Source organism: Oncorhynchus gorbuscha, unplaced genomic scaffold (genome assembly GCF_021184085.1).
Source record: "Oncorhynchus gorbuscha isolate QuinsamMale2020 ecotype Even-year unplaced genomic scaffold, OgorEven_v1.0 Un_scaffold_794, whole genome shotgun sequence".
In the NCBI taxonomy this organism is placed as follows: domain Eukaryota; kingdom Metazoa; phylum Chordata; class Actinopteri; order Salmoniformes; family Salmonidae; genus Oncorhynchus; species Oncorhynchus gorbuscha.
Window position 1 is genome coordinate 274,365 of NW_025745813.1, and position 27,478 is coordinate 301,842.

At 48.3% G+C, this 27,478-nt stretch overlaps 1 protein-coding gene across 1 annotated transcript in view; it reads left to right on the forward strand.

Moving 5' to 3' along the window:
* LOC124020269 (multidrug resistance-associated protein 1-like) overlaps positions 1-26,268 on the forward strand; it is a 127,632-nt gene extending 101,364 nt beyond the window's left edge. The window contains 6 exon segments of the mRNA XM_046335615.1: positions 2,455-2,556; positions 7,359-7,505; positions 22,343-22,501; positions 23,084-23,250; positions 25,276-25,470; positions 25,995-26,268. Coding sequence (XP_046191571.1) covers positions 2,455-2,556; positions 7,359-7,505; positions 22,343-22,501; positions 23,084-23,250; positions 25,276-25,470; positions 25,995-26,103 — 879 coding nt within the window. The 3' untranslated portion in view covers positions 26,104-26,268.
* Positions 26,269-27,478: the final 1,210 nt, after the last annotated feature.

A 27,478-nucleotide genomic window follows, 5' to 3' on the forward strand; every position in this document is an offset into this window, starting at 1 on the left:
CCTTCTCTCTGTCTCTCCTTCTCTCTGTCTCTGTCTCTCCTTCTCTCTGTCTCTGTCTCTCTCTGTCTCTGTCTCTCTCTGTCTCTGCCTCTCCTTCTCTCTGTCTCTGCCTCTCCTTCTCTCTGTCTCTGCCTCTCCTTCTCTCTGTCTCTGCCTCTCCTTCTCTCTGTCTCTGCCTCTCCTTCTCTCTGTCTCTGTCTCTCCTTCTCTCTGTCTCTCTCTGTCTCTGTCTCTCCTTCTCTCTATCTCTGTCTCTCTCTGTCTCTGCCTCTCCTTCTCTCTGCCTCTGTCTCTCCTTCTCTCTGTCTCTCTCTGTCTCTGCCTCTCCTTCTCTCTGTCTCTGCCTCTCCTTCTCTCTGTCTCTGCCTCTCCTTCTCTCTGTCTCTGCCTCTCCTTCTCTCTGTCTCTGTCTCTCCTTCTCTCTGTCTCTCTCTGTCTCTGTCTCTCCTTCTCTCTGTCTCTGTCTCTCTCTGTCTCTGCCTCTCCTTCTCTCTGCCTCTGTCTCTCCTTCTCTCTGTCTCTCTCTGTCTCTCCTTCTCTCTGTCTCTCTCTGTCTCTGTCTCTCCTTCTCTCTGTCTCTGTCTCTGTCTCTCTCTATCTCTGCCTCTCCTCTCTGTCTCTGTCTCTCCTTCTCTCTGCCTCTGTCTCTCCTTCTCTCTGTCTCTCTCTGTCTCTGCCTCTCCTTCTCTCTGTCTCTGCCTCTCCTTCTCTCTGTCTCTGCCTCTCCTTCTCTCTGTCTCTGCCTCTCCTTCTCTCTGTCTCTGTCTCTCCTCTCTGTCTCTCTCTGTCTCTGTCTCTCCTTCTCTCTGTCTCTGTCTCTCTCTGTCTCTGCCTCTCCTTCTCTCTGCCTCTGTCTCTCCTTCTCTCTGTCTCTCCTTCTCTCTGTCTCTCTCTGTCTCTGTCTCTCCTTCTCTCTGTCTCTGCCTCTCCTCTCTGTCTCTGTCTCTCCTTCTCTCTGTCTCTGTCTCTCCTTCTCTCTGTCTCTCTCTGTCTCTGTCTCTCCTTCTCTCTGTCTCTCTCTGTCTCTGTCTCTCTCTATCTCTGCCTCTCCTTCTCTCTGTCTCTGCCTCTCCTCTCTGTCTCTGTCTCTCCTTCTCTCTGTCTCTGTCTCTCCTTCTCTCTGTCTCTCTCTGTCTCTGTCTCTCCTTCTCTCTGTCTCTCTCTGTCTCTGCCTCTCCTTCTCTCTGTCTCTGTCTCTCCTTCTCTCTGTCTGCCTCTCCTTCTCTCTGTCTCTCTCTGTCTCTGTCTCTCCTTCTCTCTGTCTCTCTCTGTCTCTGTCTCTGCCTCTCCTTCTCTCTGCCTCTGTCTCTCCTTCTCTCTGTCTCTCTCTGTCTCTGCCTCTCCTTCTCTCTGTCTCTGCCTCTCTCTGTCTGCCTCTCCTTCTCTCTGTCTCTGTCTCTCCTTCTCTCTGTCTCTGTCTCTCTCTGTCTCTGCCTCTCCTTCTCTCTGCCTCTGTCTCTCCTTCTCTCTGTCTCTGCCTCTCCTCTCTGTCTCTGTCTCTCCTCTCTGTCTCTGCCTCTCCTCTCTGCCCCTGTCTTTCTGTCTCTCTGTCTCTGCCTCTCCTTCTCTCTGTCTCTGCCTCTCCTTTTCTCTGTCTCTGTCTCTCCTTTTCTCTGTCTCTGTCTCTCCTTCTCTGTCTCTGTCTCTGTCTCTCCTTTTCTCTGTCTCTGTCTCTCCTTCTCTGTCTCTCTCTGTCTCTGTCTCTCCTTTTCTCTGTCTCTGTCTCTCCTTTTCTCTGTCTCTGTCTCTCCTTCTCTGTCTCTGTCTCTCCTTCTCTGTCTCTGTCTCTGTCTCTCCTTTTCTCTGTCTCTGTCTCTCCTTCTCTGTCTCTGTCTCTCCTTCTCTGTCTCTGTCTCTGTCTCTCCTTTTCTCTGTCTCTGTCTCTCCTTCTCTGTCTCTGTCTCTGTCTCTCCTTTTCTCTGTCTCTGTCTCTCCTTCTCTGTCTCTGTCTCTGCCTCTCCTTCTCTGTCTCTGCCTCTCCTTCTCTCTGTCTCTGCCTCTCCTTCTCTCTGTCTCTGTCTCTCCTTTTCTCTGTCTCTGTCTCTCCTTCTCTCTGTCTCTGCCTCTCCTTCTCTCTGTCTCTGCCTCTCCTTCTCTCTGTCTCTGCCTCTCCTTCTCTCTGTCTCTGTCTCTCCTTTTCTCTGTCTCTGTCTCTCTCTGTCTCTCTCTCTCCTTATCTCTCTCTGTCTCTCCTTCTCTCTGTCTCTGCCTCTCCTTCTCTCTGTCTCTGTCTCTCCTTCTCTCTGTCTCTGCCTCTCCTTCTCTCTGTCTCTGCCTCTCCTTCTCTCTGTCTCTGCCTCTCCTTCTCTCTGTCTCTGCCTCTCCTTCTCTCTGTCTCTGCCTCTCCTTCTCTCTGTCTCTGCCTCTCCTTCTCTCTGTCTCTGCCTCTCCTTCTCTCTGTCTTGGTCTTTCTGTCTCTCTCTGTCTCTGCCTCTCCGTCTCTCTGTCCTGTAGCTGACGGCCTCTCTGACCTGGCTAGTGAGGATGTCTTCAGATCTAGAAACCAACATTGTGGCCGTGGAGAGAGTCAAGGAGTACGAAGACACAGAGAAAGAGGTACGTCTGTGTGTGTTTATGTTCTCATAGACAACTCTGTAGGTAGAGCTGTTGTTGGGACTGTGTGTGTTGTTGTGACTGTGTGTGGTGTTGTGACTGTGTGTATAAAATAACATATGACCTGCCATACTGTCCTTCAGTCAGCTGGTCTTTCTATAAAATAACATATGATCTGCCATACTGTCCTTCAGTCAGCTGGTCTTTCTATAAAATAACATATGAGCTGCCATACTGTCCTTCAGTCAGCTGGTCTTTCTACTTCTATAAAATAACATATGACCTGCCATACTGTCCTTCAGTCAGCTGGTCTTTCTATAAAATAACATATGAGCTGCCATACTGTCCTTCAGTCAGCTGGTCTTTCTACTCCTATAAAATAACATATGACCTGCCATACTGTCCTTCAGTCAGCTGGTCTTTCTATAAAATAACATATGAGCTGCCATACTGTCCTTCAGTCAGCTGGTCTTTCTATTCCTATAAAATAACATATGACCTGCCATACTGTCCTTCAGTCAGCTGGTCTTTCTATAAAATAACATATGACCTGCCATACTGTCCTTCAGTCAGCTGGTCTTTCTATAAAATAACATATGACCTGCCATACTGTCCTTCAGTCAGCTGGTCTTTCTACTTCTATAAAATAACATATGATCTGCCATACTGTCCTTCAGTCATCTGGTCTTTCTATAAAATAACATATGACCTGCCATACTGTCCTTCAGTCAGCTGGTCTTTCTATAAAATAACATATGACCTGCCATACTGTCCTTCAGTCAGCTGGTCTTTCTATTCCTATAAAATAACATATGACCTGCCATACTGTCCTTCAGTCAGCTGGTCTTTCTACTTCTATAAAATAACATATGATCTGCCATACTGTCCTTCAGTCATCTGGTCTTTCTATAAAATAACATATGATCTGCCATACTGTCCTTCAGTCAGCTGGTCTTTCTATAAAATAACATATGAGCTGCCATACTGTCCTTCAGTCAGCTGGTCTTTCTACTTCTATAAAATAACATATGACCTGCCATACTGTCCTTCAGTCAGCTGGTCTTTCTATAAAATAACATATGAGCTGCCATACTGTCCTTCAGTCAGCTGGTCTTTCTACTCCTATAAAATAACATATGACCTGCCATACTGTCCTTCAGTCAGCTGGTCTTTCTATAAAATAACATATGAGCTGCCATACTGTCCTTCAGTCAGCTGGTCTTTCTATTCCTATAAAATAACATATGACCTGCCATACTGTCCTTCAGTCAGCTGGTCTTTCTATAAAATAACATATGACCTGCCATACTGTCCTTCAGTCAGCTGGTCTTTCTATAAAATAACATATGACCTGCCATACTGTCCTTCAGTCAGCTGGTCTTTCTACTTCTATAAAATAACATATGATCTGCCATACTGTCCTTCAGTCATCTGGTCTTTCTATAAAATAACATATGACCTGCCATACTGTCCTTCAGTCAGCTGGTCTTTCTATAAAATAACATATGACCTGCCATACTGTCCTTCAGTCAGCTGGTCTTTCTATTCCTATAAAATAACATATGACCTGCCATACTGTCCTTCAGTCAGCTGGTCTTTCTACTTCTATAAAATAACATATGATCTGCCATACTGTCCTTCAGTCATCTGGTCTTTCTACTTCTATAAAATAACATATGATCTGCCATACTGTCCTTCAGTCAGCTGGTCTTTCTATAAAATAACATATGAGCTGCTATACTGTCCTTCAGTCAGCTGGTCTTTCTATAAAATAACATATGACCTGCCATACTGTCCTTCAGTCAGCTGGTCTTTCTATAAAATAACATATGATCTGCCATACTGTCCTTCAGTCAGCTGGTCTTTCTATAAAATAACATATGAGCTGCTATACTGTCCTTCAGTCAGCTGGTCTTTCTATAAAATAACATATGATCTGCCATACTGTCCTTCAGTCAGCTGGTCTTTCTATAAAATAACATATGACCTGCCATACTGTCCTTCAGTCAGCTGGTCTTTCTATAAAATAACATGACCTGCCATACTGTCCTTCAGTCAGCTGGTCTTTCTACTTCTATAAAATAACATATGAGCTGCCATACTGTCCTTCAGTCAGCTGGTCTTTCTACTTCTATAAAATAACATATGACCTGCTATACTGTCCTTCAGTCAGCTGGTCTTTCTACTTCTATAAAATAACATATGACCTGCCATACTGTCCTTCAGTCAGCTGGTCTTTCTATAAAATAACATATGACCTGCCATACTGTCCTTCAGTCAGCTGGTCTTTCTATAAAATAACATATGACCTGCCATACTGTCCTTCAGTCAGCTGGTCTTTCTATAAAATAACATATGATCTGCCATACTGTCCTTCAGTCAGCTGGTCTTTCTATAAAATAACATATGATCTGCCATACTGTCCTTCAGTCAGCTGGTCTTTCTATAAAATAACATATGACCTGCCATACTGTCCTTCAGTCAGCTGGTCTTTCTACTTCTATAAAATAACATATGACCTGCTATACTGTCCTTCAGTCAGCTGGTCTTTCTATAAAATAACATATGAGCTGCTATACTGTCCTTCAGTCAGCTGGTCTTTCTACTTCTATAAAATAACATATGACCTGCCATACTGTCCTTCAGTCAGCTGGTCTTTCTACTTCTATAAAATAACATATGAGCTGCCATACTGTCCTTCAGTCAGCTGGTCTTTCTACTTCTATAAAATAACATATGAGCTGCCATACTGTCCTTCAGTCAGCTGGTCTTTCTACTTCTATAAAATAACATATGAGCTGCCATACTGTCCTTCAGTCAGCTGGTCTTTCTACTCCTATAAAATAACATATGAGCTGCCATACTGTCCTTCAGTCAGCTGGTCTTTCTACTTCTATAAAATAACATATGAGCTGCCATACTGTCCTTCAGTCAGCTGGTCTTTCTACTTCTATAAAATAACATATGAGCTGCCATACTGTCCTTCAGTCAGCTGGTCTTTCTACTTCTATAAAATAACATATGAGCTGCCATACTGTCCTTCAGTCAGCTGGTCTTTCTATAAAATAACATATGAGCTGCCATACTGTCCTTCAGTCAGCTGGTCTTTCTATAAAATAACATATGATCTGCCATACTGTCCTTCAGTCAGCTGGTCTTTCTACTCCTATAAAATAACATATGAGCTGCCATACTGTCCTTCAGTCAGCTGGTCTTTCTACTTCTATAAAATAACATATGAGCTGCCATACTGTCCTTCAGTCAGCTGGTCTTTCTACTTCTATAAAATAACATATGAGCTGCCATACTGTCCTTCAGTCAGCTGGTCTTTCTATAAAATAACATATGAGCTGCCATACTGTCCTTCAGTCAGCTGGTCTTTCTATAAAATAACATGAGCTGCCATACTGTCCTTCAGTCAGCTGGTCTTTCTATAAAATAACATATGAGCTGCTATACTGTCCTTCAGTCAGCTGGTCTTTCTACTTCTATAAAATAACATATGACCTGCCATACTGTCCTTCAGTCAGCTGGTCTTTCTATAAAATAACATATGAGCTGCTATACTGTCCTTCAGTCAGCTGGTCTTTCTACTTCTATAAAATAACATATGACCTGCCATACTGTCCTTCAGTCAGCTGGTCTTTCTATAAAATAACATATGAGCTGCTATACTGTCCTTCAGTCAGCTGGTCTTTCTATAAAATAACATATTATCTGCCATACTGTCCTTCAGTCAGCTGGTCTTTCTATAAAATAACATATGAGCTGTCATACTGTCCTTCAGTCAGCTGGTCTTTCTATAAAATAACATATGACCTGCCATACTGTCCTTCAGTCAGCTGGTCTTTCTATAAAATAACATATGCCCTTATATCCTGTACTTCAGTCAGCTGGTCTTTCTACTTCTATAAAATAACATATGACCTGCCATACTGTCCTTCAGTCAGCTGGTCTTTCTATAAAATAACATATGACCTGCTATACTGTCCTTCAGTCAGCTGGTCTTTCTACTTCTGTAAAATAACATATGATCTGCCATACTGTCCTTCAGTCAGCTGGTCTTTCTACTTCTGTAAAATAACATATGATCTGCCATACTGTCCTTCAGTCAGCTGGTCTTTCTACTTCTATAAAATAACATATGAGCTGCCATACTGTCCTTCAGTCAGCTGGTCTTTCTATAAAATAACATATGACCTGCCATACTGTCCTTCAGTCAGCTGGTCTTTCTATAAAATAACATATGATCTGCTATACTGTCCTTCAGTCAGCTGGTCTTTCTACTTCTATAAAATAACATATGATCTGCTATACTGTCCTTCAGTCAGCTGGTCTTTCTATAAAATAACATATGATCTGCTATACTGTCCTTCAGTCAGCTGGTCTTTCTATAAAATAACATATGACCTGCCATACTGTCCTTCAGTCAGCTGGTCTTTCTATAAAATAACATGACCTGCCATACTGTCCTTCAGTCAGCTGGTCTTTCTATAAAATAACATATGACCTGCCATACTGTCCTTCAGTCAGCTGGTCTTTCTACTTCTTTAAAACAGTTATGATGGTTATTTTATTTATTTAGTTGTGTACACGGGAACTCTGTGTGTATGACTGTGTGTACACGGGAACTCTGTGTGTATGACTGTGTGTACACGGGAACTCTGTGTGTATGACTGTGTGTACACGGGAACTCTGTGTGTATGACTGTGTGTACACGGGAACTCTGTGTGTATGACTGTGTGTACACGGGAACTCTGTGTGTATGGCTGTGTGTGTATATACCTCTGTTTGTCCCCTCGCAGGCGGACTGGAGACATGACCAATCGTCTCTGCCTCCAGGCTGGCCCACAGCAGGCAACATAGACATCAGAGGGTTTGGTCTGCGATACAGAGAGGACCAGGAACTGGCAGTACGCAACATCACCGTAGCCATCCACGGAGGAGAGAAGGTATGTGATGGGGGGGTACGGACTGTGTGACGGGGGATTAGGCTGCGTGACGGGGGAATAGGCTGCGTGACGGGGGATTAGGCTGCGTGACGGGGGATTAGGCTGAGTGACAGGGGATTAGGCTGAGTGACAGGAGGGGATTAGGATGTGTGACAGGAGGGGATTAGGATGCGTGACAGGAGGGGATTAGGCTGAGTGACAGGAGGGGATTAGGCTGAGTGACAGGAGGGGATTAGGCTGAGTGACAGGAGGGGATTAGGCTGAGTGACAGGAGGGGATTAGGCTGAGTGACAGGAGGGGATTAGGCTGCGTGACGGGGGTGTGACGGCGGATTAGGCTGCGTGACGGGGGATTAGGCTACGTGACGGGGGATTAGGCTGCGTGACGGGGGATTAGGCTGCGTGACGGGGGATTAGGCTGAGTGACAGGAGGGGATTAGGCTGAGTGACAGGAGGGGATTAGGATGAGTGACAGGAGGGGATTAGGCTGAGTGACAGGAGGGGATTAGGCTGAGTGACAGGAGGGGATTAGGCTGAGTGACAGGAGGGGATTAGGCTGAGTGACAGGAGGGGATTAGGCTGAGTGACAGGAGGGGATTAGGCTGAGTGACAGGAGGGGATTAGGCTGAGTGACAGGAGGGGATTAGGCTGAGTGACAGGAGGGGATTAGGCTGAGTGACAGGAGGGGATTAGGCTGAGTGACAGGAGGGGATTAGGCTGAGTGACAGGAGGGGATTAGGCTGCGTGACGGGGGTGTGACGGCGGATTAGGCTGCGTGACGGGGGATTAGGCTGCGTGACGGGGGATTAGGATGCGTGACGGGGGATTAGGATGAGTGACAGGAGGGGATTAGGCTGAGTGACAGGAGGGGATTAGGCTGAGTGACAGGAGGGATTAGGCTGAGTGACAGGAGGGGATTAGGCTGAGTGACAGGAGGGGATTAGGCTGAGTGACAGGAGGGGATTAGGATGCGTGACAGGAGGGGATTAGGCTGAGTGACAGGAGGGGATTAGGCTGCGTGACAGGAGGGGATTAGGCTGCGTGACAGGAGGGGATTAGGCTGCGTGACAGGAGGGGATTAGGCTGCGTGACAGGAGGGGATTAGGCTGCGTGACAGGAGGGGATTAGGCTGCGTGACAGGAGGGGATTAGGCTGCGTGACAGGAGGGGATTAGGCTGCGTGACAGGAGGGGATTAGGCTGCGTGACAGGAGGGGATTAGGCTGCGTGACAGGAGGGGATTAGGCTGCGTGACAGGAGGGGATTAGGCTGCGTGACAGGAGGGGATTAGGCTGCGTGACAGGAGGGGATTAGGCTGCGTGACGGGGGTGTGACGGCGGATTAGGCTGCGTGACGGGGGATTAGGCTACGTGACGGGGGATTAGGCTGCGTGACGGGGGATTAGGCTGCGTGACGGGGGATTAGGCTGAGTGACGGGGGATTAGGCTGAGTGACGGGGGATTAGGCTGCGTGACAGGAGGGGATTAGGATGCGTGACAGGAGGGGATTAGGCTGAGTGACAGGAGGGGATTAGGCTGAGTGACAGGAGGGGATTAGGCTGAGTGACAGGAGGGGATTAGGCTGAGTGACAGGAGGGGATTAGGCTGAGTGACAGGAGAGGATTAGGCTGCGTGACGGGGGTGTGACGGCGGATTAGGCTGAGTGACAGGAGGGGATTAGGCTGAGTGACAGGAGGGGATTAGGCTGAGTGACAGGAGGGGATTAGGCTGAGTGACAGGAGGGGATTAGGCTGCGTGACAGGAGGGGATTAGGCTGAGTGACAGGAGGGGATTAGGCTGCGTGACAGGAGGGGATTAGGCTGCGTGACGGTTGTTGTTGTTCCAGGTGGGTATTGTAGGTCGTACAGGATCAGGGTAGTGACTGTTGTTGTACCAGGTGGGTATAGTAGGTCGTACAGGAGCAGGGTAGTAACTGTTGTTGTTATTCCAGGTGGGTATAGTAGGTCGTACAGGAGCAGGGTAGTAACTGTTGTTGTTATTCCAGGTGGGTATAGTAGGTCGTACAGGAGCAGGGTAGTAACTGTTGTTGTTATTCCAGGTGGGTATAGTAGGTCGTACAGGAGCAGGGTAGTAACTGTTGTTGTTATTCCAGGTGGGTATAGTAGATCGTACAGGAGCAGGGTAGTGACTGTTGTTGTTGTTGTTGTTGTTCCAGGTGGGTATAGTAGGTCGTACAGGAGCAGGGTAGTGACTGTTGTTGTTATTCCAGGTGGGTATAGTAGGTCGTACAGGAGCAGGGTAGTGACTGTTGTTGTTGTTGTTGTTGTTCCAGATGGGTATAGTAGGTCGTACAGGAGCAGGGTAGTGACTGTTGTTATTTTTCCAGGTGGGTATAGTAGGTCGTACAGGAGCAGGGTAGTGACTGTTGTTGTTGTTCCAGGCGGGTATAGTAGGTCGTACAGGAGCAGGGTAGTGACTGTTGTTGTTGTTATTCCAGGTGGGTATAGTAGGTCGTACAGGAGCAGGGTAGTGACTGTTGTTGTTGTCGTTGTTCCAGGTGGGTATAGTAGGTCGTACAGGAGCAGGGTAGTGACTGTTGTTGTTGTTGTTGTTGTTCCAGGTGGGTATAGTAGGTCGTACAGGAGCAGGGTAGTGACTGTTGTTGTTGTCGTTGTTCCAGGTGGGTATAGTAGGTCGTACAGGAGCAGGGTAGTGACTGTTGTTGTTGTTGTTGTTCCAGGTGGGTATTGTAGGTCGTACAGGAGCAGGGTAGTGACTGTTGTTGTTGTTATTCCAGGTGGGTATAGTAGGTCGTACAGGAGCAGGGTAGTGACTGTTGTTGTTGTCGTTGTTCCAGGTGGGTATAGTAGGTCGTACAGGAGCAGGGTAGTGACTGTTGTTGTTGTTGTTGTTGTTCCAGGTGGGTATAGTAGGTCGTACAGGAGCAGGGTAGTAACTGTTGTTGTTGTCGTTGTTCCAGGTGGGTATTGTAGGTCGTACAGGAGCAGGGTAGTGACTGTTGTTGTTATTCCAGGTGGGTATAGTAGGTCGTACAGGAGCAGGGTAGTGACTGTTGTTGTTGTTCCAGGTGGGTATAGTAGGTCGTACAGGAGCAGGGTAGTGACTGTTGTTGTTGTTGTTGTTCCAGGTGGGTATAGTAGGTCGTACAGGAGCAGGGTAGTGACTGTTGTTGTTGTCGTTGTTCCAGGTGGGTATAGTAGGTCGTACAGGAGCAGGGTAGTGACTGTTGTTGTTGTTATTCCAGGTGGGTATAGTAGGTCGTACAGGAGCAGGGTAGTAACTGATGTTGTTGTTGTTGTTATTCCAGGTGGGTATAGTAGGTCGTACAGGAGCAGGGTAGTGACTGTTGTTGTTGTTGTTGTTATTCCAGGTGGGTATAGTAGGTCGTACAGGAGCAGGGTAGTAACTGCTGTTGTTGTTCCAGGTGGGTATAGTAGGTCGTACAGGAGCAGGGTAGTGACTGTTGTTGTTGTTGTTGTTCCAGGTGGGTATAGTAGGTCGTACAGGAGCAGGGTAGTGACTGTTGTTGTTGTTGTTATTCCAGGTGGGTATAGTAGGTCGTACAGGAGCAGGGTAGTGACTGTTGTTGTTGTTCCAGGTGGGTATAGTAGGTCGTACAGGAGCAGGGTAGTGACTGTTGTTGTTGTTATTCCAGGTGGGTATAGTAGGTCGTACAGGAGCAGGGTAGTGACTGTTGTTGTTGTTGTTCCAGGTGGGTATAGTAGGTCGTACAGGAGCAGGGTAGTGACTGTTGTTGTTCCAGGTGGGTATAGTAGGTCGTACAGGAGCAGGGTAGTGACTGTTGTTGTTGTTGTTATTCCAGGTGGGTATAGTAGGTCGTACAGGAGCAGGGTAGTGACTGTTGTTGTTGTTCCAGGTGGGTATAGTAGGTCGTACAGGAGCAGGGTAGTGACTGTTGTTGTTGTTGTTATTCCAGGTGGGTATAGTAGGTCGTACAGGAGCAGGGTAGTGACTGTTGTTGTTGTTGTTATTCCAGGTGGGTATAGTAGGTCGTACAGGAGCAGGGTAGTGACTGTTGTTGTTGTTCCAGGTGGGTATAGTAGGTCGTACAGGAGCAGGGTAGTGACTGTTGTTGTTGTTATTCCAGGTGGGTATAGTAGGTCGTACAGGAGCAGGGTAGTGACTGTTGTTGTTGTTGTTCCAGGTGGGTATAGTAGGTCGTACAGGAGCAGGGTAGTGACTGTTGTTGTTGTTGTTCCAGGTGGGTATAGTAGGTCGTACAGGAGCAGGGTAGTGACTGTTGTTGTTGTTGTTATTCCAGGTGGGTATAGTAGGTCGTACAGGAGCAGGGTAGTGACTGTTGTTGTTGTTATTCCAGGTGGGTATAGTAGGTCGTACAGGAGCAGGGTAATGACTGTTGTTGTTATTCCAGGTGGGTATAGTAGGTCGTACAGGAGCAGGGTAGTGACTGTTGTTGTTATTCCAGGTGGGTATAGTAGGTCGTACAGGAGCAGGGTAGTGACTGTTGTTGTTGTTCCAGGTGGATATAGTAGGTCGTACAGGAGCAGGGTAGTGACTGTTGTTGTTGTTCCAGGTGGGTATAGTAGGTCGTACAGGAGCAGGGTAGTGACTGTTGTTATTGTTATTCCAGGTGGGTATAGTAGGTCGTACAGGAGCAGGGTAGTGACTGTTGTTGTTGTTGTTATTCCAGGTGGGTATAGTAGGTCGTACAGGAGCAGGGTAGTGACTGTTGTTGTTGTTCCAGGTGGGTATAGTAGGTCGTACAGGAGCAGGGTAGTGACTGTTGTTATTGTTATTCCAGGTGGGTATAGTAGGTCGTACAGGAGCAGGGTAGTAACTGTTGTTGTTATTCCAGGTGGGTATAGTAGGTCGTACAGGAGCAGGGTAGTAACTGCTGTTGTTGTTCCAGGTGGGTATAGTAGGTCGTACAGGAGCAGGGTAGTGACTGTTGTTGTTGTTGTTGTTCCAGGTGGGTATAGTAGGTCGTACAGGAGCAGGGTAGTGACTGTTGTTGTTGTTGTTATTCCAGGTGGGTATAGTAGGTCGTACAGGAGCAGGGTAGTGACTGTTGTTGTTGTTCCAGGTGGGTATAGTAGGTCGTACAGGAGCAGGGTAGTGACTGTTGTTGTTGTTATTCCAGGTGGGTATAGTAGGTCGTACAGGAGCAGGGTAGTGACTGTTGTTGTTGTTGTTCCAGGTGGGTATAGTAGGTCGTACAGGAGCAGGGTAGTGACTGTTGTTGTTCCAGGTGGGTATAGTAGGTCGTACAGGAGCAGGGTAGTGACTGTTGTTGTTGTTGTTATTCCAGGTGGGTATAGTAGGTCGTACAGGAGCAGGGTAGTGACTGTTGTTGTTGTTCCAGGTGGGTATAGTAGGTCGTACAGGAGCAGGGTAGTGACTGTTGTTGTTGTTGTTATTCCAGGTGGGTATAGTAGGTCGTACAGGAGCAGGGTAGTGACTGTTGTTGTTGTTGTTATTCCAGGTGGGTATAGTAGGTCGTACAGGAGCAGGGTAGTGACTGTTGTTGTTGTTCCAGGTGGGTATAGTAGGTCGTACAGGAGCAGGGTAGTGACTGTTGTTGTTGTTATTCCAGGTGGGTATAGTAGGTCGTACAGGAGCAGGGTAGTGACTGTTGTTGTTGTTGTTCCAGGTGGGTATAGTAGGTCGTACAGGAGCAGGGTAGTGACTGTTGTTGTTGTTGTTCCAGGTGGGTATAGTAGGTCGTACAGGAGCAGGGTAGTGACTGTTGTTGTTGTTGTTATTCCAGGTGGGTATAGTAGGTCGTACAGGAGCAGGGTAGTGACTGTTGTTGTTGTTATTCCAGGTGGGTATAGTAGGTCGTACAGGAGCAGGGTAATGACTGTTGTTGTTATTCCAGGTGGGTATAGTAGGTCGTACAGGAGCAGGGTAGTGACTGTTGTTGTTATTCCAGGTGGGTATAGTAGGTCGTACAGGAGCAGGGTAGTGACTGTTGTTGTTGTTCCAGGTGGATATAGTAGGTCGTACAGGAGCAGGGTAGTGACTGTTGTTGTTGTTCCAGGTGGGTATAGTAGGTCGTACAGGAGCAGGGTAGTGACTGTTGTTATTGTTATTCCAGGTGGGTATAGTAGGTCGTACAGGAGCAGGGTAGTAACTGTTGTTGTTGTTCCAGGTGGGTATAGTAGGTCGTACAGGAGCAGGGTAGTGACTGTTGTTGTTCCAGGTGGGTATAGTAGGTCGTACAGGAGCAGGGTAGTGACTGTTGTTGTTGTTGTTATTCCAGGTGGGTATAGTAGGTCGTACAGGAGCAGGGACGTGACTGTTGTTGTTCCAGGTGGGTATAGTAGGTCGTACAGGAGCAGGGTAGTGACTGTTGTTGTTGTTGTTATTCCAGGTGGGTATAGTAGGTCGTACAGGAGCAGGGTAGTGACTGTTGTTATTCCAGGTGGGTATAGTAGGTCGTACAGGAGCAGGGTAGTGACTGTTGTTGTTGTTGTTGTTGTTGTTGTTCCAGGTGGGTATAGTAGGTCGTACAGGAGCAGGGTAGTGACTGTTGTTGTTGTTGTTGTTCCAGGTGGGTATATTAGGTCGTACAGGAGCAGGGTAGTGACTGTTGTTGTTGTTATTCCAGGTGGGTATAGTAGGTCGTACAGGAGCAGGGTAGTGACTGTTGTTGTTATTCCAGGTGGGTATAGTAGGTCGTACAGGAGCAGGGTAGTGACTGTTGTTGTTATTCCAGGTGGGTATAGTAGGTCGTACAGGAGCAGGGTAGTGACTGTTGTTGTTGTTGTTCCAGGTGGGTATAGTAGGTCGTACAGGAGCAGGGTAGTGACTGTTGTTGTTGTTATTCCAGGTGGGTATAGTAGGTCGTACAGGAGCAGGGTAGTGACTGTTGTTGTTGTTGTTGTTCCAGGTGGGTATAGTAGGTCGTACAGGAGCAGGGTAGTGACTGTTGTTGTTGTTCCAGGTGGGTATAGTAGGTCGTACAGGAGCAGGGTAATGACTGTTGTTGTTATTCCAGGTGGGTATAGTAGGTCGTACAGGAGCAGGGTAGTGACTGTTGTTGTTATTCCAGGTGGGTATAGTAGGTCGTACAGGAGCAGGGTAGTGACTGTTGTTGTTGTTCCAGGTGGATATAGTAGGTCGTACAGGAGCAGGGTAGTGACTGTTGTTGTTGTTCCAGGTGGGTATAGTAGGTCGTACAGGAGCAGGGTAGTGACTGCTGTTATTGTTATTCCAGGTGGGTATATTAGGTCGTACAGGAGCAGGGTAGTAACTGTTGTTGTTGTTCCAGGTGGGTATAGTAGGTCGTACAGGAGCAGGGTAGTGACTGTTGTTATTGTTGTTGTTCCAGGTGGGTATAGTAGGTCGTACAGGAGCAGGGTAGTGACTGTTGTTGTTGTTATTCCAGGTGGGTATAGTAGGTCGTACAGGAGCAGGGTAGTGACTGTTGTTGTTGTTGTTGTTGTTCCAGGTGGGTATAGTAGGTCGTACAGGAGCAGGGTAGTGACTTGTTGTTGTTGTTGTTCCAGGTGGGTATAGTAGGTCGTACAGGAGCAGGGTAGTAACTGTTGTTGTTGTTGTTCCAGGTGGGTATAGTAGGTCGTACAGGAGCAGGGTAGTGACTGTTGTTGTTCCAGGTGGGTATAGTAGGTCGTACAGGAGCAGGGTAGTGACTGTTGTTGTTGTTGTTATTCCAGGTGGGTATAGTAGGTCGTACAGGAGCAGGGAAGTGACTGTTGTTGTTCCAGGTGGGTATAGTAGGTCGTACAGGAGCAGGGTAGTGACTGTTGTTGTTGTTGTTATTCCAGGTGGGTATAGTAGGTCGTACAGGAGCAGGGTAGTGACTGTTGTTATTCCAGGTGGGTATAGTAGGTCGTACAGGAGCAGGGTAGTGACTGTTGTTGTTGTTCCAGGTGGGTATAGTAGGTCGTACAGGAGCAGGGTAATGACTGTTGTTGTTATTCCAGGTGGGTATAGTAGGTCGTACAGGAGCAGGGTAGTGACTGTTGTTGTTATTCCAGGTGGGTATAGTAGGTCGTACAGGAGCAGGGTAGTGACTGTTGTTGTTGTTCCAGGTGGATATAGTAGGTCGTACAGGAGCAGGGTAGTGACTGTTGTTGTTGTTCCAGGTGGGTATAGTAGGTCGTACAGGAGCAGGGTAGTGACTGCTGTTATTGTTATTCCAGGTGGGTATAGTAGGTCGTACAGGAGCAGGGTAGTAACTGTTGTTGTTGTTCCAGGTGGGTATAGTAGGTCGTACAGGAGCAGGGTAGTGACTGTTGTTATTGTTGTTGTTCCAGGTGGGTATAGTAGGTCGTACAGGAGCAGGGTAGTGACTGTTGTTGTTGTTCCAGGTGGGTATAGTAGGTCGTACAGGAGCAGGGTAGTGACTGTTGTTATTGTTATTCCAGGTGGGTATAGTAGGTCGTACAGGAGCAGGGTAGTAACTGTTGTTGTTGTTCCAGGTGGGTATAGTAGGTCGTACAGGAGCAGGGTAGTGACTGTTGTTGTTATTGTTATTCCAGGTGGGTATAGTAGGTCGTACAGGAGCAGGGTAGTGACTGTTGTTGTTATTGTTATTCCAGGTGGGTATAGTAGGTCGTACAGGAGCAGGGTAGTGACTGTTGTTATTCCAGGTGGGTATAGTAGGTCGTACAGGAGCAGGGTAGTGACTGTTGTTATTCCAGGTGGGTATAGTAGGTCGTGCAGGAGCAGGGTAGTAACTGTTGTTGTTGTTCCAGGTGGGTATAGTAGGACGTACAGGAGCAGGGTAGTGACTGTTGTTGTTGTTCCAGGTGGGTATAGTAGGTCGTACAGGAGCAGGGAAGTAACTGTTGTTGTTCCAGGTGGGTATAGTAGGTCGTACAGGAGCAGGGTAGTGACTGTTGTTGTTGTTATTCCAGGTGGGTATAGTAGGTCGTACAGGAGCAGGGTAGTGACTGTTGTTGTTATTCCAGGTGGGTATAGTAGGTCGTACAGGAGCAGGGTAGTGACTGTTGTTGTTGTTGTTCCAGGTGGGTATAGTAGGTCGTACAGGAGCAGGGTAGTGACTGTTGTTGTTGTTATTCCAGGTGGGTATAGTAGGTCGTACAGGAGCAGGGTAGTGACTGTTGTTGTTGTTGTTGTTCCAGGTGGGTATAGTAGGTCGTACAGGAGCAGGGTAATGACTGTTGTTGTTATTCCAGGTGGGTATAGTAGGTCGTACAGGAGCAGGGTAGTGACTGTTGTTGTTATTCCAGGTGGGTATAGTAGGTCGTACAGGAGCAGGGTAGTGACTGTTGTTGTTGTTCCAGGTGGATATAGTAGGTCGTACAGGAGCAGGGTAGTGACTGTTGTTGTTGTTCCAGGTGGGTATAGTAGGTCGTACAGGAGCAGGGTAGTGACTGCTGTTATTGTTATTCCAGGTGGGTATAGTAGGTCGTACAGGAGCAGGGTAGTAACTGTTGTTGTTGTTCCAGGTGGGTATAGTAGGTCGTACAGGAGCAGGGTAGTGACTGTTGTTATTGTTGTTGTTCCAGGTGGGTATAGTAGGTCGTACAGGAGCAGGGTAGTGACTGTTGTTGTTGTTATTCCAGGTGGGTATAGTAGGTCGTACAGGAGCAGGGTAGTGACTGTTGTTGTTGTTGTTGTTGTTCCAGGTGGGTATAGTAGGTCGTACAGGAGCAGGGTAGTGACTTGTTGTTGTTGTTGTTGTTGTTCCAGGTGGGTATAGTAGGTCGTACAGGAGCAGGGTAGTAACTGTTGTTGTTGTTGTTCCAGGTGGGTATAGTAGGTCGTACAGGAGCAGGGTAGTGACTGTTGTTGTTCCAGGTGGGTATAGTAGGTCGTACAGGAGCAGGGTAGTGACTTGTTGTTGTTGTTATTCCAGGTGGGTATAGTAGGTCGTACAGGAGCAGGGAAGTGACTGTTGTTGTTCCAGGTGGGTATAGTAGGTCGTACAGGAGCAGGGTAGTGACTGTTGTTGTTGTTGTTATTCCAGGTGGGTATAGTAGGTCGTACAGGAGCAGGGTAGTGACTGTTGTTATTCCAGGTGGGTATAGTAGGTTGTACAGGAGCAGGGTAGTGACTGTTGTTGTTGTTGTTGTTGTTGTTGTTCCAGGTGGGTATAGTAGGTCGTACAGGAGCAGGGTAGTGACTGTTGTTGTTGTTCCAGGTGGGTATATTAGGTCGTACAGGAGCAGGGTAGTGACTGTTGTTGTTGTTATTCCAGGTGGGTATAGTAGGTCGTACAGGAGCAGGGTAGTGACTGTTGTTGTTATTCCAGGTGGGTATAGTAGGTCGTACAGGAGCAGGGTAGTGACTGTTGTTGTTATTCCAGGTGGGTATAGTAGGTCGTACAGGAGCAGGGTAGTGACTGTTGTTGTTGTTGTTCCAGGTGGGTATAGTAGGTCGTACAGGAGCAGGGTAGTGACTGTTGTTGTTGTTATTCCAGGTGGGTATAGTAGGTCGTACAGGAGCAGGGTAGTGACTGTTGTTGTTGTTGTTGTTCCAGGTGGGTATAGTAGGTCGTACAGGAGCAGGGTAGTGACTGTTGTTGTTGTTCCAGGTGGATATAGTAGGTCGTACAGGAGCAGGGTAGTGACTGTTGTTGTTGTTCCAGGTGGGTATAGTAGGTCGTACAGGAGCAGGGTAGTGACTGTTGTTATTGTTATTCCAGGTGGGTATAGTAGGTCGTACAGGAGCAGGGTAGTAACTGTTGTTGTTGTTCCAGGTGGGTATAGTAGGTCGTACAGGAGCAGGGTAGTGACTGTTGTTGTTATTGTTATTCCAGGTGGGTATAGTAGGTCGTACAGGAGCAGGGTAGTGACTGTTGTTGTTATTGTTATTCCAGGTGGGTATAGTAGGTCGTACAGGAGCAGGGTAGTGACTGTTGTTATTCCAGGTGGGTATAGTAGGTCGTACAGGAGCAGGGTAGTGACTGTTGTTATTCCAGGTGGGTATAGTAGGTCGTGCAGGAGCAGGGTAGTAACTGTTGTTGTTGTTCCAGGTGGGTATAGTAGGTCGTACAGGAGCAGGGTAGTGACTGTTGTTGTTGTTCCAGGTGGGTATAGTAGGTCGTACAGGAGCAGGGAAGTAACTGTTGTTGTTCCAGGTGGGTATAGTAGGTCGTACAGGAGCAGGGTAGTGACTGTTGTTGTTGTTATTCCAGGTGGGTATAGTAGGTCGTACAGGAGCAGGGTAGTGACTGTTGTTGTTATTCCAGGTGGGTATAGTAGGTCGTACAGGAGCAGGGTAGTGACTGTTGTTGTTGTTATTCCAGGTGGGTATAGTAGGTCGTACAGGAGCAGGGTAGTGACTGTTGTTGTTGTTGTTGTTCCAGGTGGGTATAGTAGGTCGTACAGGAGCAGGGTAGTGACTGTTGTTGTTGTTCCAGGTGGGTATAGTAGGTCGTACAGGAGCAGGGTAATGACTGTTGTTGTTATTCCAGGTGGGTATAGTAGGTCGTACAGGAGCAGGGTAGTGACTGTTGTTGTTATTCCAGGTGGGTATAGTAGGTCGTACAGGAGCAGGGTAGTGACTGTTGTTGTTGTTCCAGGTGGATATAGTAGGTCGTACAGGAGCAGGGTAGTGACTGTTGTTGTTGTTCCAGGTGGGTATAGTAGGTCGTACAGGAGCAGGGTAGTGACTGCTGTTATTGTTATTCCAGGTGGGTATAGTAGGTCGTACAGGAGCAGGGTAGTAACTGTTGTTGTTGTTCCAGGTGGGTATAGTAGGTCGTACAGGAGCAGGGTAGTGACTGTTGTTATTGTTGTTGTTCCAGGTGGGTATAGTAGGTCGTACAGGAGCAGGGTAGTGACTGTTGTTGTTGTTATTCCAGGTGGGTATAGTAGGTCGTACAGGAGCAGGGTAGTGACTGTTGTTGTTGTTATTCCAGGTGGGTATAGTAGGTCGTACAGGAGCAGGGTAGTGACTGTTGTTGTTGTTGTTGTTGTTCCAGGTGGGTATAGTAGGTCGTACAGGAGCAGGGTAGTGACTTGTTGTTGTTGTTGTTCCAGGTGGGTATAGTAGGTCGTACAGGAGCAGGGTAGTAACTGTTGTTGTTGTTGTTCCAGGTGGGTATAGTAGGTCGTACAGGAGCAGGGTAGTGACTGTTGTTGTTCCAGGTGGGTATAGTAGGTCGTACAGGAGCAGGGTAGTGACTGTTGTTGTTGTTGTTATTCCAGGTGGGTATAGTAGGTCGTACAGGAGCAGGGAAGTGACTGTTGTTGTTCCAGGTGGGTATAGTAGGTCGTACAGGAGCAGGGTAGTGACTGTTGTTGTTGTTGTTATTCCAGCTGGGTATAGTAGGTCGTACAGGAGCAGGGTAGTGACTGTTGTTATTCCAGGTGGGTATAGTAGGTCGTACAGGAGCAGGGTAGTGACTGTTGTTGTTGTTGTTGTTGTTCCAGGTGGGTATAGTAGGTCGTACAGGAGCAGGGTAGTGACTGTTGTTGTTGTTGTTGTTCCAGGTGGGTATATTAGGTCGTACAGGAGCAGGGTAGTGACTGTTGTTGTTGTTATTCCAGGTGGGTATAGTAGGTCGTACAGGAGCAGGGTAGTGACTGTTGTTGTTATTCCAGGTGGGTATAGTAGGTCGTACAGGAGCAGGGTAGTGACTGTTGTTGTTATTCCAGGTGGGTATAGTAGGTCGTACAGGAGCAGGGTAGTGACTGTTGTTGTTGTTGTTCCAGGTGGGTATAGTAGGTCGTACAGGAGCAGGGTAGTGACTGTTGTTGTTGTTATTCCAGGTGGGTATAGTAGGTCGTACAGGAGCAGGGTAGTGACTGTTGTTGTTGTTGTTGTTCCAGGTGGGTATAGTAGGTCGTACAGGAGCAGGGTAGTGACTGTTGTTGTTGTTCCAGGTGGATATAGTAGGTCGTACAGGAGCAGGGTAGTGACTGTTGTTGTTGTTCCAGGTGGGTATAGTAGGTCGTACAGGAGCAGGGTAGTGACTGTTGTTATTGTTATTCCAGGTGGGTATAGTAGGTCGTACAGGAGCAGGGTAGTAACTGTTGTTGTTGTTCCAGGTGGGTATAGTAGGTCGTACAGGAGCAGGGTAGTGACTGTTGTTGTTATTGTTATTCCAGGTGGGTATAGTAGGTCGTACAGGAGCAGGGTAGTGACTGTTGTTGTTATTGTTATTCCAGGTGGGTATAGTAGGTCGTACAGGAGCAGGGTAGTGACTGTTGTTATTCCAGGTGGGTATAGTAGGTCGTACAGGAGCAGGGTAGTGACTGTTGTTATTCCAGGTGGGTATAGTAGGTCGTGCAGGAGCAGGGTAGTAACTGTTGTTGTTGTTCCAGGTGGGTATAGTAGGTCGTACAGGAGCAGGGTAGTGACTGTTGTTGTTGTTCCAGGTGGGTATAGTAGGTCGTACAGGAGCAGGGAAGTAACTGTTGTTGTTCCAGGTGGGTATAGTAGGTCGTACAGGAGCAGGGTAGTGACTGTTGTTGTTGTTATTCCAGGTGGGTATAGTAGGTCGTACAGGAGCAGGGTAGTGACTGTTGTTGTTGTTGTTCCAGGTGGGTATAGTAGGTCGTACAGGAGCAGGGTAGTAACTGTTGTTGTTGTTGTTATTACAGGTGGGTATAGTAGGTCGTACAGGAGCAGGGTAGTGACTGTTGTTGTTCCAGGTGGGTATAGTAGGTCGTACAGGAGCAGGGTAGTGACTGTTGTTATTATTCCAGGTGGGTATAGTAGGTCGTACAGGAGCAGGGTAGTGACTGTTGTTGTTATTCCAGGTGGGTATAGTAGGTCGTACAGGAGCAGGGTAGTGACTGTTGTTGTTGTTGTTATTACAGGTGGGTATAGTAGGTCGTACAGGAGCAGGGTAGTGACTGTTGTTATTATTCCAGGTGGGTATAGTAGGTCGTACAGGAGCAGGGTAGTGACTTGTTGTTGTTGTTATTCCAGGTGGGTATAGTAGGTCGTACAGGAGCAGGGTAGTGACTGTTGTTGTTCCAGGTGGGTATAGTAGGTCGTACAGGAGCAGGGTAGTGACTGTTGTTATTATTCCAGGTGGGTATAGTAGGTCGTACAGGAGCAGGGAAGTAACTGTTGTTGTTCCAGGTGGGTATAGTAGGTCGTACAGGAGCAGGGTAGTGACTGTTGTTGTTGTTATTCCAGGTGGGTATAGTAGGTCGTACAGGAGCAGGGTAGTGACTGTTGTTGTTGTTGTTCCAGGTGGGTATAGTAGGTCGTACAGGAGCAGGGTAGTGACTGTTGTTGTTGTTGTTCCAGGTGGGTATAGTAGGTCGTACAGGAGCAGGGTAGTAACTGTTGTTGTTGTTGTTATTACAGGTGGGTATAGTAGGTCGTACAGGAGCAGGGTAGTGACTGTTGTTATTATTCCAGGTGGGTATAGTAGGTCGTACAGGAGCAGGGTAGTGACTGTTGTTGTTGTTGTTATTCCAGGTGGGTATAGTAGGTCGTACAGGAGCAGGGTAGTGACTGTTGTTGTTCCAGGTGGGTATAGTAGGTCGTACAGGAGCAGGGTAGTGACTGTTGTTATTATTCCAGGTGGGTATAGTAGGTCGTACAGGAGCAGGGTAGTTACTGTTGTTATTGTTGTTATTCCAGGTGGGTATAGTAGGTCGTACAGGAGCAGGGTAGTGACTGTTGTTATTCCAGGTGGGTATAGTAGGTCGTACAGGAGCAGGGTAGTGACTGTTGTTATTCCAGGTGGGTATAGTAGGTCGTACAGGAGCAGGGTAGTGACTGTTGTTGTTGTTGTTGTTGTTATTCCAGGTGGGTATAGTAGGTCGTACAGGAGCAGGGTAGTGACTGTTGTTGTTATTCCAGGTGGGTATAGTAGGTCGTACAGGAGCAGGGTAGTGACTGTTGTTGTTGTTGTTGTTCCAGGTGGGTATAGTAGGTCGTACAGGAGCAGGGTAGTGACTGTTGTTGTTATTCCAGGTGGGTATAGTAGGTCGTACAGGAGCAGGGAAGTCCTCTCTGACTCTAGGATTGTTCCGCATCATCGAGGCGTGTGAGGGAGAGATTCATATCGATGGAGTTAACATCGCCACGCTGGGTCTCCATGAACTCCGCTCCAGGATCACCATCATACCACAGGTACACACCCACGGCCCATACAGACACACTCAGACTGACCCACACACCCACGGCCCATACAGACACACTCAGACTGACCCACACACCCACGGCCCATACAGACACACTCAAACTGACCCACGGCCCATACAGACACACTCAGACTGACCCACACACCCACGGCCCATACAGACACACTCAGACTGACCCACACACCCACGGCCCATACAGACACACTCAGACTGACCCACACACCCACGGCCCATACAGACACACTCACACTGACCCACACACCCACGGCCCATACAGACACACTCACACTGACCCACGGCCCATACAGACACACTCACACTGACCCACGGCCCATACAGACACACTCACACTGACCCACGGCCCATACAGACACACTCACACTGACCCACGGCCCATACAGACACACTCAAACTGACCCACACTCTTCTGCATACATGTTATATTTAAAATATCTTTATTTATCCTCTCCCTCCTTTCCCTCTCTCCCCCTCTCTCTCATGGCTCTCCCCCTCTCCCCCCTCCTCCCTCTCATGGCTCTCCCCCTCTCCCCCCTCCTCCCTCCCCCTCCAGGACCCAGTGTTGTTCTCTGGGTCTCTGAGGATGAATCTGGACCCCTTCGATGGCTACTCTGATGAGGAGGTGTGGAGAGCCCTGGAGCTCTCCCATCTCAAGAGCTTTGTGTCGGGCCTGCCGGACAAACTCAACCACGAGTGTTCAGAGGGAGGAGAGAACCTCAGGTAACCTCATACATCATACATAGGCCTACATACACCATACATAGGCCCACATACACCATACATAGGCCTACATAGCATTACATACACACACAGCTTCTGGTTCGCTCTCTCGTACCCCTCTCCTTCTCTTCTTATCTCTCTCCTTCTCTTCTTACCTCTCTCCTCTTCTTCTTACCTCTCTCCTTCTCTCCTTACCTCTCTCCTCCTCTTCTTACCTCTCTCCTCTTCTTCTTACCTCTCTCCTTCTCTCCTTACCTCTCTCCTCTTCTTCTTACCTCTCTCCTCCTCTTCTTACCTCTCTCCTTCTCTTCTTATCTCTCTCCTTCTCTTCTTACCTCTCTCCTCTTCTTCTTACCTCTCTCCTCCTCTTCTTACCTCTCTCCTCCTCCTTCTTACCTCTCTCCTCCTCTTCTTACCTCTCTCCTCTCTCCTCCTCTTCTTACCTCTCTCCTCCTCTTCTTACCTCTCTCCTCCTCCTTCTTACCTCTCTCCTCCTCCTTCTTACCTCTCTCCTCCTCTTCTTACCTCTCTCCTCCTCTTCTTACTACCTCTCTCCTCCTCTTCTTACCTCTCTCCTCCTCTTCTTACCTCTCTCCTCCTCTTCTTACTACCTCTCTCCTCCTCTTCTTACCTCTCTCCTCTCTCCTCCTCTTCTTACCTCTCTCCTCCTCTTCTTACCTCTCTCCTCCTCTTCTTACCTCTCTCCTCCTCTTCTTACCTCTCTCCTCTCTCCTCCTCTTCTTACTACCTCTCTCCTCCTCTTCTTACTACCTCTCTCCTCCTCTTCTTACCTCTCTCCTCTCTCCTCCTCTTCTTACCTCTCTCCTCCTCTTCTTACCTCTCTCCTCCTCTTCTTACCTCTCTCCTCCTCTTCTTACCTCTCTCCTCCTCTTCTTACCTCTCTCCTCCTCTTCTTACCTCTCTCCTCCTCTTCTTACCTCTCTCCTCCTCTTCTTACCTCTTTCCTCCTCTTCTTACCTCTCTCCTCCTCTTCTTACCTCTCTCCTCCTCTTCTTACCTCTCTCCTCCTCTTCTTACCTCTCTCCTCCTCTTCTTACCTCTCTCCTCCTCTTCTTACCGCTCTCCTCCTCTTCTTACCGCTCTCCTCCTCTTCTTACCTCTCTCCTCCTCTTCTTACCTCTCTCCTCCTCTTCTTACCTCTCTCCTCCTCTTCTTACCTCTCTCCTCCTCTTCTTACCGCTCTCCTCCTCTTCTTACCGCTCTCCTCCTCTTCTTACCTCTCTCCTCCTCTTCTTACCTCTCTCCTCCTCTTCTTACCTCTCTCCTCTCTCCTCCTCTTCTTACCTCTCTCCTCCTCTTCTTACCTCTCTCCTCCTCTTCTTATCTCTCTCCTTCTCTTCTTACCTCTCTCCTCCTCTTCTTACCTCTCTCCTCTCTCCTCCTCTTCTTACCTCTCTCCTCCTCTTCTTACCTCTGTCCTCTCTCCTTCTCTTCTTACCTCTCTCCTCTCTCCTCCTCTTCTTACCTCTCTCCTCCTCTCCTCACCTCTCTCCTCCTCTTCTTACCTCTGTCCTCTCTCCTTCTCTCCTTACCTCTCTCCTCCTCTTCTTACCTCTCTCCTCCTCTTCTTACCTCTCTCCTCCTCTTCTTACCTCTGTCCTCTCTCCTTCTCTCCTTACCTCTCTCCTTCTCTCCTTACCTCTCTCCTTCTCTTCTTACCTCTCTCCTCCTCTTCTTACCTCTCTCCTCCTCTTCTTACCTCTCTCCTCCTCTTCTTACCTCTCTCCTCCTCTTCTTACCTCTCTCCTCTCTCCTCCTCCTTCTTACCTCTCTCCTCCTCTTCTTACCTCTGTCCTCTCTCCTTCTCTCCTTACCTCTCTCCTTCTCTCCTTACCTCTCTCCTTCTCTTCTTACCTCTCTCCTCCTCCTTCTTACCTCTCTCCTCCTCTTCTTACCTCTGTCCTCTCTCCTTCTCTCCTTACCTCTCTCCTCCTCTTCTTACCTCTCCTCCTCTCCTTCTCTTTTCTTACCTCTCTCTCTCTCATTAACATAATCTCTCTCCAGTCTGGGTCAGCGCCAGCTGGTGTGTCTGGCCCGAGCCCTCCTGAGGAAGACGAAGATCTTAGTTCTGGATGAGGCCACAGCTGCTGTGGACCTGGAGACAGACAACCTGATCCAGTCCACCATCAGAACCCAGTTTGATGACTGCACTGTCCTGACCATCGCACACAGACTCAATACTATCATGGACTACACCAGGTAATATATAGACTGACTCAATACTATCATGGACTACACTAGGTAATATATAGACTGACTCAATACTATCATGGACTACACTAGGTAATATATACACTGACTCAATATTATCATGGACTACATCAGGTAATATATAGACTGACTCAATACTATCATGGACTACACTAGGTAATATATACACTGACTCAATATTATCATGGACTACACCAGGTAATATATAGACTGACTCAATACTATCATGGACTACACCAGGTAATATATAGACTGACTCAATACTATCATGGACTACACCAGGTAATATATAGACTGACTCAATACTATCATGGACTACACCAGGTAATATATAGACTGACTCAATACTATCATGGACTACACTAGGTAATATATACACTGACTCAATATTATCATGGACTACACCAGGTAATATATAGACTGACTCAATACTATCATGGACTACACCAGGTAATATATGAAAACACACACTCCTGCTCTTTCTCTCTCATCTCTCTCTCTCCTCCCTTCAGAGTGCTGGTCCTGGATAAAGGGGAGATGGCAGAGTTTGACTCTCCCGCCACTCTCATCACCAAGAGAGGAATCTTCTACAAGATGGCTAAAGACTCTGGACTGGTCTGAGTGGGCGAACGGGAGAGGACAGGTTGCCTAAAGACAACATCCCTCCTTACAGAGAACTCCTCCTCCAACCCCCTCTTCCTCTCCTCCGACCGGGAGGCTGTGCAGGGAAGAAGTAGCAGAGAGAGAGAGGAGATTTCTAAGGATTTCTATGTTTCTGATAGAGTGCTCCCACAATTTATACACACTTATCTCCACTCCTTCCTCCATCCTCTTCTCCCTCCACTCCTCCCTCCTCTTCTCCCTCCACTCCTCCCTCCTCTTCTCCCTCCATCCCTCCCTCCTCTTCTCCCTCCATCCCTCCCTCCTCTTCTCCCTCCATTCCTCCCTCCTCTTCTCCCTCCATCCCTCCCTTCTCTTCTCCCTCCACCCCTCCCTCCTCTTCTCCCTCCACCCCTCTCTTCTCCATCCATCCATCCCTCCCTCCTCTTCTCCCTCCACCCCTCCCTCCTCTTCTCCCTCCACCCATCCCTCCTCTTCTCCATCTACTTCTCCCTCCACCCCTCCCTCCTCTTCTCCCTCCACCCCCCCTCCCTCCTCTTCTCCCTCCACCCCTCCCTCCTCTTCTCCCTCCACCCCTCCCTCCTCTTCTCCCTCCATCCCTCCCTCCTCTTCTCCCTCCATCCCTCCCTCCTCTTCTCCCTCCATCCCTCCCTCCTCTTCTCCCCATCCACCCCTCCCTCCTCTTCTCCCTCCACCCCTCCCTCCTCTTCTCCCTCCACCCCTCCCTCCTCTTCTCCCTCCATCCCTCCCTCCTCTTCTCCCTCCATCCCTCCCTCCTCTTCTCTCCTCCATCCCTCCCTCCTCTTCTCCCTCCATCCCTCCCTCCTCTTCTCCCTCCATCCATCCCTCCACCCCTCCCTCCCTCCTCTTCTCCCTCCATCCATCCCTCCACCCCCTCCCTCCTCTTCTCCCTCCACCCCTCCCTCCTCTTCTCCCTCCACCCTCTCCCTCCTCCATCCCTCTCCCTCCACCCCTCCCTCCTCTTCTCCCTCCACCCCCTCCCTCCTCTTCTCCCTCCATCCCTCCCTCCTCTTCTCCCTCCATCCCTCCCTCCTCTTCTCCATCCATCCATCCCTCCCTCCTCTTCTCCATCCATCCATCCCTCCCTCCTCTTCTCCCTCCATCCATCCCTCCTCTTCTCCATCCATCCATCCCTCCTCTTCTCCCTCCATCCATCCCTCCCTCCTCTTCTCCATCCATCCATCCATCCTCTTCTCCCTCCATCCTCTTCTCCCTCCATCCTCTTCTCCCTCCCTCCTCTTCTCCCTCCATCCTCTTCTCCCTCCCTCCTCTTCTCCCTCCATCCTCTTCTCCCTCCATCCATCCCTCCCTCCTCTTCTCCATCCATCCATCCATCCTCTTCTCCCTCCATCCT